Raw genomic sequence first — 10,172 nt, forward strand, 5'->3', positions numbered from 1 at the left:
CCCATGGCACTCAAAAGCGTGGCCGATTGCTTCACGTGGCTTAAAGCAGAGAAATTTAAAATAATTCATAATAATTCATTCCCCCTTTGGAGAGGAAAGGTGAAGTCTCACCCGGGGTTTTGTGTTTTAAATCATTTTAATGACTACAGGAGTTCATTTTCATTTCAATCTCACACCAAAGAGAACCCGTTTTGAGAGGGCGGCACCGCACGGCGCGACCCAGGATGAGTTTTAAACCCCCAGCAAGATCCAAGTGTTTCAAAATTAAATCAAATTTAAGATGAAAATAAAAACAACACTTACTGTAGCCAGCTGTGGCAGAATTGCCTCCGTAACCATAACTTCCATATCCAGCACCTAAATTCAAAATAAATACATCAAATACAGCGTAGGAAGGACGCGTGTTTCCCCTCTTATTCCCCATCACTCTATGACATGCAACAGAATATTAATGAGGATTAATTAACCAGTCTGGATTTAATGTGGGGATAAATTGGGATGAGGTAACATCTCACCTGCATTCATGTAGCCACCGTGATTGCCACCGAATCCACCCCGGCCTCTCCCCCGGCCTCGGATGTTGCCGCCTCTTCCGCGACCGCGCATGTTGGGTGGAGGAGGCACTTCGTTGTGCATGGGGCCTCCCATTCCGAACCCCGGGTTGTGCTGCTGAAAGGGAATAAAAAGAGACAGAAAGAGTGAGGTGTGGAGTGAGCTCCAGCTTCCCAGGGGAACAGAAAACTTCCAGGTACCCATCTGCCTCAGAAAAACAATAATAAATAGAAATTAAACCAAAAACAACAGCAGTGGGTACAAAATCAGGGTAATTTCCAGAAAATAGAGGCTGTTTTTTTTTTTTTTACAAAATTCAGTGTGATTTCTACTTCCAAACCCAATTTCTCCTCGCCCAACCCAAGCAGATCCTGATTTCTCCAACACTTTTAATCATTTCCCCTCCCAAAAATGGGATTAAACTCATTAAAAACATAAAGCAGGAGCCAGCGGCGCTACGGACCCGTTAGCGACAGCACAAAGTGATGGAATTATGAATTTACTCACTTTTACAGCAAATTTGGGCCCTCCCCTGGCTGGCACGGGAACTCGTTTCTTCTTGTTTTGCTCGATGGCAACAGGAGCATCTGGGAACAATTTCTCCAGGGCAGCCAGAGCAGCGTAAGCTTTTGCCACCTTTTTATTTGAACCAGCTCCTTGGAATTTCTGCCCGTCAACTTCCACCTTGGAAAGGGATTAAATCGTCACACGTAAGGGGAAGAGGAAGCAAGAGAAGCTGCTGTTTGGTAAAATTAATCATTTTTTTTATGGTGCCTGCAGAGAATTCCCAGAGTTGGAAGCATTCAAGGTCAGGTTTTGAGGAACTTGACCTGGTGAAAACATCCCCACCCATGAGATGATCTTTAAAAAGTTCCTTTTCCAACCCAAACCCTTCTCTGAATTTATGATTTATTATTTTAATTTTTACTAAAGGTACAAAGTCAGAGATGTCCCAGGTGGGATGGAGGGAGAGGAAGGAGCAGGAGTCACCACGCTCACCTCCATGACAAAGCGTTTGTCGTGGCTGCCGCCCGTTTCTGAAATGAGTTCGTATTTCAGGCCGCGCCGCTTCTCGTTCAGCTCCATCACGGGGTTCTTGCCGTGCTTGGTCAGGATTGGTCCCTGTTGTTTCACATTCTGGAAACAAAGAGAATAAAAGTGAGGAAATTCTTGAGGAAAAAAAAAAATACAACTCTTAATGGACCTGAAGTCGCTTCTAAAATAGGACTTTTGGTAAATATCTTAGAATCACTGACTGGTTTTTGGGTTGGAAGGACCTTAAAGCTCATCCAGTTCCATGAGCCAGCAGCAGGGACACCTTCCACTAGACCAGGTTGCTCAAAGCCTCATCCAGCCTGGTCAAGAACACTTCCAGGGAGGAGCAGCCACAGCTTCTCTGGCCAACCTTGTTCCAGTGTCTGACCAGCCTCACAGTGATACTGATCATCATCCAGATCCCTGTGGAGCCCCATCACAGCCAAGGGTCAGAGAACCTTTCCCTGGCAGTTGGGGAGTCCTGCGCAGTGCGTCCAGGAAAAGTCCTTCCCCAGCTTTCTTGTAGCCCCTTCAGGTACTGGGAGGCCGCTATAAGATCTCCCTGGAGCCTTCTCTTCTCCAGGCTGAACAGCCCCAACTCTCTCAGCCTGTCCTCACAGCAGAGCTGCTCCAGCCCTCACATCATCCTCGTGGCCTCCTCTGGACTTGTTCTAACTGCTCCAGGTCTCTCTTGTGATGGGGGCTCCAGAACTGGACGCAGTATTCCAGGTGGGGTCTGAGGAGAGGGGAGCAGAGGGGCAGAATCCCCTCCCTCCACCTGCTGGCCACACTCCTGATGCAGCCCAGGACATGGTTGAAGCAGATCACCTTGGAATGAGTTTGCCTGATGTTTTTAACCTCGTGAATCGTATCGTGACAGTGACTGGACTGTACCATGCTGCTAAAAAGCAGCGTCTGCCGCTGCCCCACAGCATCATCCCAAAGGAGATCGGCCAGTTTCTTCCCCCTCTCCAGTTTCCCCCTCTCACCTCCGGGGTTTGATCTGCAGGAGGAGACGCAGCCGCAGGCGTCGCGACAGTTTCAACTACAGGCGGAGGGGAGACGACGACCGGTTTCTGTTCCGTTTCCTCCGCCGATTCGTCTCCTTTCCCAGACTCTTTGCCTTCCACTCCTGTGGGTAAACCCATATCTTGCAACACCTAAAGGTCAGGAGAGGAGGAGAGGAGATCACTCAACAGCACGTACCTCAAAAAACCTCCAGTTCTCAGGCACCCTGCCCATTTTTGGGGTAAATACTCCAGAGAGCTGTTCAAGAATCCCTCTATGAACTGTGTTTGAGCACGAGGTGTTCCCCAGACCCCGCAGGCACGTCAAGAGCTAGAGGAGGTATGCAGTCCTCCACCCCACGACTTGACACACAACAGACAACAGTCTTGGTGTTTCAAATCACCCCTGCCCATCCCAAAAATGTCTCTGGTATTTTTCAGAGAGCATTTGTCACGGTGACTCTTTTCCCAAGGCAGGAATCCCCGTGGTCAGTTCTTTACCTTCACAGCCACGTGCAGTTTGGCCGTCTTTTTAGAAGGTCCCGATGCCTCGAAGGTGCTGCCATCGATTTCTACAGACATTGTGAAGATGGGAGCGTGAACGGGACCAGTTTGAGAAACCAGTTTATACTGGAGCCCAGGTTTGAGTTGGTTTAGTTTCATCAGTGCGTTCATGGCCTGGGGAGGTTCAAGTTTTTCCTCTGGGATAAGAAAAAAAAAAAAAACAACAAAACAAACCAAAACAAAAACCACAAAAAAAAAAGGTTTGTGGGTGTTTGTCACCTCGTTGGAAAAAAAAAAAAAAGCATGAATGATTTCAGACAAGTTCTGAACTGTTCTTTTTCCTCCTTGTGAGTTTCAATTCTACCAGGTAAAAAAAAAAAATCTTACAGTATTCAGGTTTTTTTTTTCCCCCCCTCTAAATTCACACTCCCCATAACTCCCACTGATGGCATCACCCAAAAGCAAAGCCTGACACGAGTTCTTCCACCACCTGCCTCCCACCTTGGCCCGAGAACAGCTCTGGGGTAGCTGTGGGTACCTACCTCTTGTTAACTCAATACCTTTTTTCTGAATCTTCTTTTTCTTTTTGCTGGGAGATTTCTCCTCTCCATCCTCCTCCATCGGACGCTTCATTGGGGTGACAGCGTAGGTTGTACTGGGAGGAATTTGGACTGTAATAATAATAACAATAAATCTTTTAAGTATTCCAGTTTCCAGCAATAAATGCATGCAAAAAGCTTTGGAAATGTAATTTGGGTTTGGTTTAGGGTGTTTGGGGTTTGTTTTTTTTTTGGCCAAGTACCTACCAGTATAGTCAACAGGATTTTCATTCTTTGGTTTCTTGGGCATTTTGGAAGGGAGGGGATCCATCCCCAAAACTTTGTGAAGTTGACCAAAAGCAGCGAGTCTCAAAGCGTGCTAGAAAGATGAAACGTGTGTTACTGGGAAGCACGAGGAGCTCCAGGGATCTCTGTTCCCTGCACAGTTTCAGACAGGAACATTCTACCCACCCCTACACAGAAATCCTCATCGGTTTAAATAGGACTCTCGGATTTTTTTTATTTAAGTTTTTTTTTTTTTTTTAATTATTATTATTATTATTTATTTAATTTTTTTACTTTTCCAATTTCCACCCAAAAATAAGGGGTGATGGTAACAAAGTCACTATTTAAAACCTGATAACTTTTGCTTCTGGTTGGTCAAGCTACACATTCCTTAGTGGTGTGGGACCCAGTTGGATTTCTTTTACTTGACTAGATATTAAAACAGTTACCACCGACCTCGGTGAGGTTACTATGCTACCGTTAACCAATATATGGAAGTTCAGACTCAATTGACTTGATTCTTTTAAGTTGTTTTTTTTTTTTAACATCTTGTAGGTAAAACTATACCTGAGCACTCTGTGTGATATCTTCCCTTTGTTGTCTGTCTAGATGCCCAATAGCATCAGTGGCTTCTTTTTCACAAGGATCATAAATACCAGAACCATCTGAAGGCAGGAAACAAGGAAGATATGCAGAGAATTATCCTGGTGTTTTCTAAAGAAACTAAACTAAGTATTTCCCTTTGGCATCAATCAACACTCTCTCTCTGTGAAGAAGAACACGGAACTGACATGATCCATCCAATGTCCCAACATTCTGTAACTTGCCTGGACTATATATTTTTTGTTAAACAAGGACAATTCGCAGTGAAGCCGGTCACGATCACTCAGGGGGAAGGGGAAACAAAAAATATCAATTTTTACACTTGTAGAAATAGAAACTGGCACCTCTCTCTACAGGAGGGGGTAAAAAAATAAAAGAAATCAATTTTGACACTTGTAGAAAGTGTAGAAACTGGCACTTCTCTCTACAGGGTGAGGTTTAACGTCGTGGGTCCACAGCTTTGAACACACGTGCCCCCAACTCACACCAAAGTACCCGTGTACGCCGGGGATTTGCCGAGCTCCCGCACGGATTAACAAGGGAATGTTAAACCCCCTCCTCGAAGCTTCAACCAACCCCTGTTTCCATTTCATTTCAGCTTCGTTTTGGCAATGGGAATGCAGAGAACCACCTAACCTGGCATGACGATTCCCGAAGCGAGGCATTCCAGGACTCTCCTCAGAGCCTCGCCGGCGCCCATGGGTCTGTTAGCGGTTCCGATCGATTTCTCACACAGCAGCTCGAGAGGCTGAAAAACAAGTATGGGAAAGGAACAGGTTGGCCAAGGAAGTAGGTTGGCCAAGGAAGTAGGTTGGCCAAGGAAGTAGGTTGCCCAAGGAAGTTGTAGATGCCCCCTCCCTGGAAGTGTTGAAGGCCAGGTTGGATGAGGCTTTGAGCAACCTGGTCTAGTGGAAGGTGTCCCTGCTGATGGCTCATGGAACTGAATGAGCTTTAAGGTCCCTTCCAACCCAAACCATTCCATGAGTCTATGAGTCTATGAAAGTGAGAGAAGCAAAGGGAGGAGCTCACGTTGCTGTTACAGCTTGAAGTGGCTCCCAATTCACAAATGCTTTGACTCTTTACACCCTAGAAAGCGTTAATCAATAATCAATTCATGCTGCAGTTGTTCAACACGCAACTTCTAAGGGCAGAAACTCCATACTCGATAAATCTCTAACTTATGGAAACAGAATGTGCACAAAGAGCTGGGAGAAATGGTCCCAAAATCCCCCCAAAATGAAACAAAACAAGGCAATTACCCATCCTCTCAGCGGCGCCCAGGTAGGAACCCGAGTACAGAGATCCCGCAGCACTCGTATGACGATGACACACGACTTCAACCCGTTAGCCCTGGCCTAGGAGAAGCATGAAAAGCAAGAGAGGTTCTTCAGTTAAAAACCCCCCAAAACTGCTGGTTGGCAGATATTACTCATTTTTTTTGCAGTTCTACTTTGCCAAGGGTAATAAAGAGGATTTCATGTTACCGTGTGAGAACTTACAACAGTAACCCTGGTGTAATAACGAAGGCAACGTTACTCTGAACACAAAGCAGCAGCTACACATCTATTTGTTTTTAAAAAAAAAAAATACAAAAAAACCAAAATTCCCAAACCCAAAAAACACCTGACAATATCCTAGTAGAACAGAAGAAAGTTCAAAGTAGAACAGTATTCTCTTTTAAGTGCTTCTTTAGTGACTGTAATGTGGACAGACACTAAATTCAGCACGTCTATCATCCGACCTTAAATGTTTTATATAAAAAAACCAACCAAACAAACAAAAAAATACAACCAAAAAAAAAGAAATAAACCAACAAGATAGCCCCTTTTTTTTTTTTTTTTTAAAAAAGAGTTTACAAATTTTCTACTTAAAGACAAATATAAGAACAAAATGCAAACCTGGAACCACTTGGCGTGTCGCAGTGACGCCAAGGCAGCAAGGCATTTCTGCCTGTCCAGAACGTCCGGGGAGTCGGTGACTGATAGCGTTTCTAGTCGTGGATGGAATAAGAAGACAAGGCACAGTTTGACCAAGGGGGTTCTGTCAGGCGGAGAGGGGATGAGGCAGCTTCCTAACGGGGCAGTTGAGGCTCCCAAAAGATCCTGATCTAAATATCCTAGGACCTGGAAGGATTGATTCTGCAGTGCGTTCGGCCTCGTTTAGAAATGACAACTGCAGAATGGGGATGGACTGAGATCTGCTCTGTGAGGAGGAGGAGGAGGAGGAAGAGGAGGCAGCAACGGGGCGTGAAACTCGATGGGAGAGGACAGAAATCCTTTAGACTGGAATGAAGTGGTAGTGTATGAGGCCAGTAATAGTTTAAAATTTAAAACAAAATTAAAACAAACCCCCTCTACTCTGCGTTGAGCTTTAGTGGAGGAGAGAGGGGTGGGAGAAGGTTTGTGAGGATCAAGGGAACCCCCTCGGCCCAGAAGGCTTGACTGCCCTGGCCCCAACCCGTGACAGAGAGCGTCCTGTTGGTCAAAGGTCCAGCGTCCCTAAAATTGACAAACTAGAAGGCTTGGTAGACGAAGTCAGATTATTAAAAACCATCAACAGTCAATAGGAGCACAAAAGATATTTTCCAGTCTGTGCTGCAGCAAAATTGGAAGATAAAAAGTTTGGAGAGAGAAAAAAAAACAACAAAACCAACCAAAACAAGCTGCAAAGTTTCTCAAGACCAGGGTTTTAGATAAGGCTAGTGCACAGAGCGGGCAGGGCGGAGCCGCCGATTTCACGGCGCGATGCTTACGTACACCGAACCCACCAAAAAAAAAACCCCAAACCACCAATAAACCAAAAACTAAACCTAAAAACCCGCCTGTGAATTCTTATTCCAAAAGGAATTTGAAAGAATACACGGAGGAGAAGCTAACTTTATCCAAAACTCTGCGTGGCTTTTTGGGAATTGTGGATTTGAGCTGCTGAAAGAGCCAATCGAGGTGAGGGCAGAAGGACCCTCTCTCATTCTTGCTGCAACACAAACTGGGTGGCACATCCAATTTCATGTACATGCAAAGTCATTAAACAAGAAGCCTTCGAGGTTTTCCTTGTGGGTTTGAGGTTGTTTTTTTCCCATTTTTCCATTTTTTTTTTTAACGTATCTGGTCTCTATTTTTACGTCACTGTGCAGGCCACGTACGTGGCTAGGTCCAAAACAAGATTAATACAACGAGATGATGAATTAGTGAACGAGTGGAAAACAAACCAACAAACAAAAAACAAAAGAAAAGGTTGAAAAATAAAAAATAAAGAGTAAAAAAAAAAAAAATCTCCTCTGAAAGGTGCTACTCAGTTTCAGAAGCTCGAAATCAAACTGTAACCATGATCTGATGAAGTTGCTTCTCTGAAAAGAATTTTTGAATTTGAATAAAAAAATCATCGTTCAAAAAAAAAATATCTTTGAATTTGAACAAAAATCTTCGTCTGAAACTGAAGAGCACGCTTTAATTAATTAAATTAACAAGGGAAATGTCTGGGTTCCCAACTGCCTGCTGGCTGTGTGCCATCTCCCATACCTCCAGCTAACTGCTTCTCCATCTCTTCTCTGACTACGGGCGAGGTCAAGTGGATGGTCAACGTCAACGGCGGCTCCTTCGTGTTCTTAATTACGATGGCGGCGTCGCCAACCGACTGGATTATTTCATATTTGTCTTCAGTAATAGCCTGTAAAATAATGTCACCCCTTAGTAATTGTCTAAATCTGTGTCCTTTTAATTTAATCGTCTCTAATTGCGATTTGCAACGGGCCTCTCCCAACAAAAACCCCAGTTTTTGAACAAAAACAAGTTGTTTTATTAGTATACTTTTTATGAACAAAATAAGTTGAGCTAATAAAGAGAAGTTGATGGAATGAGGCAGCGTCAGAACAACAACAATTCATAACAGAGATGAATTTTCCATGAAAAAGGGGATTAAAACATCAACAGCATCTTTAAAAAAATTATAAAAAAATAAGAAAAAGATCTATTTTGTTTGTTTGTGCACACAAAGAGCAACAGGTTTTACTCACAGCAAGCTGTACTCCCAGATTGTCAGCTACTTTCTCCAGGAGATCTGTGGTGGGTTTATCTTTACACAAAAGAACCAACTCCAGATCCAAATCTCCTTTCAGTAACAGGCCTTTTGCTACGAGGCCGACGCGCATCACACCACGTAGGGTCCTGGTCAGCTGCTCCGTGGCCTTTTGATCCCTGGAGATAAATACAGGGAGTATAATCACAACAGCTTCAAAATTAGAAGAATTAATTAGAATTAGAAGCACAGACAGGGTGGGCTGACAGCTCAACACAAGCTCAGGGGTAGATCTGTGAATCATAGAATGGTTTTGGGTTGGAAGGGACCTTAAAGCTCATCCAGTTCCATGAGCCAGCAGCAGGGACACCTTCCACTAGACCAGGTTGCTCAAAGCCTCATCCAACCTGGCCAAGAACACTTCCAGGGAGGGGGCATCTACAACTTCCTTGGGTAACCTGTTACAGTGTCTGACCACCCTCCCAGTGAAGAGGAAGAAGAGCTTCTTCATCCCAAGCTTATCTTAGAATCATAGACTCATGGCATGGTTTGGGTTGGAAGGGACCTTAAAGCTCATCCAGTTCCATGAGCCAGCAGCAGGGACACCTTCCACTAGACCAGGTTGCTCAAAGCCTCATCCAACCTGACCTTAAACCTTTCCAGAGAGGGGGCATCTACAAGATTAAACACGAGGCACGATGTTCTGATGGAGGATTCACCACACCTGTGCAGGAAAAGTCACTTCAACTCCTGGTTTGTTAATTCTTTTTAATTCCACAGCTACAGAAAACAACTTTCCCACCTTTTTTTTTTTAATTTATACTAATTTAAGTATGAAAATGCTACTATTCCCAACACGACATGAGCTCAGCAATGCTCCTTACCCTCCTTCCTTATTCTCCTCATCAGCTGCTGTCTCCATGGACTCTGTTTCTGGCTGTTCCCCGCTGACTTTTTCCTGCTCGTCGATCCAGTCGGACACAGCTTTGAGCGCTCGTTCCGTGTGGGACACCATGTTCTGAACTGCCTCCAGCTCCTCCTGGGTCGGGTACACAGCTGAATGTTTGGCCATGACGTGACGGTCGTCGTTGACAAAAATCCTCATCGGTCGCTGGGAAAATGGATTTTTAAATCAATTTTAGTGAGGGATGAAACATGGGGATTTAATTTGAGAGTCTGAAATTTCCCGTTCCTTACCATTTTTGGTTTTCAATGTCTGTCCAAGTGTTTAAAATGTCCTTATTTAGAGTCTTGCACCCAAAAGGTTGGACTGGAACCACACTTTTCTATAATCTGAAAGGAACAGAAGAGCAGTTAGTGAGGTTGGCAGGTGGTTCTGTCCCCACAGAGCACGTGGAGGGACAGAAATCACTGCTATTGATAATTAGAGGGAATAACAGAAATCAGGAGATTAGCAAAAGCCCAATTTTCTGCTCCTAAGACTTAAATGGTGTCCACAGTAACAACGACAGCCAGGTTTGTCACCCCAAATCACACCAGCTGCCTTCTCCCAGGTCGTTATAACCACTTCATTTACCTGCCCAGGGGTTTAACGAGCGCCGGGTGCTCGTTCACCATCCCATAATTAAGTCGTGGAGCACGGACCAAGCACACTGCACAAGGAAAAAGCTTC

The 10,172-nt window shown here is 44.6% G+C and overlaps 1 protein-coding gene across 1 annotated transcript in view; it reads right to left on the reverse strand.

Moving 5' to 3' along the window:
- ILF3 (interleukin enhancer binding factor 3) overlaps positions 1–9,650 on the reverse strand; it is a gene marked incomplete at its 5' end in the record, with an annotated part of 15,469 nt that extends 5,819 nt beyond the window's left edge. The window contains 15 exons of the mRNA XM_010177448.2: positions 304–357; positions 516–669; positions 1,060–1,236; positions 1,552–1,689; positions 2,577–2,747; positions 3,096–3,295; positions 3,659–3,769; positions 3,905–4,016; positions 4,490–4,587; positions 5,162–5,273; positions 5,785–5,880; positions 6,424–6,515; positions 8,044–8,191; positions 8,538–8,718; positions 9,424–9,650. Of these exons, the coding sequence (XP_010175750.2) occupies positions 304–357; positions 516–669; positions 1,060–1,236; positions 1,552–1,689; positions 2,577–2,747; positions 3,096–3,295; positions 3,659–3,769; positions 3,905–4,016; positions 4,490–4,587; positions 5,162–5,273; positions 5,785–5,880; positions 6,424–6,515; positions 8,044–8,191; positions 8,538–8,718; positions 9,424–9,650 (2,071 nt within the window). The remainder of the gene's footprint in view (positions 1–303; positions 358–515; positions 670–1,059; positions 1,237–1,551; positions 1,690–2,576; positions 2,748–3,095; positions 3,296–3,658; positions 3,770–3,904; positions 4,017–4,489; positions 4,588–5,161; positions 5,274–5,784; positions 5,881–6,423; positions 6,516–8,043; positions 8,192–8,537; positions 8,719–9,423) is intronic.
- Positions 9,651–10,172: the final 522 nt, after the last annotated feature.

The sequence above is a fragment of the Antrostomus carolinensis genome, unplaced genomic scaffold, assembly GCF_000700745.2.
Source record: "Antrostomus carolinensis isolate BGI_N321 unplaced genomic scaffold, ASM70074v2 scaffold21001, whole genome shotgun sequence".
In the NCBI taxonomy this organism is placed as follows: Eukaryota; Metazoa; Chordata; class Aves; order Caprimulgiformes; family Caprimulgidae; genus Antrostomus; species Antrostomus carolinensis.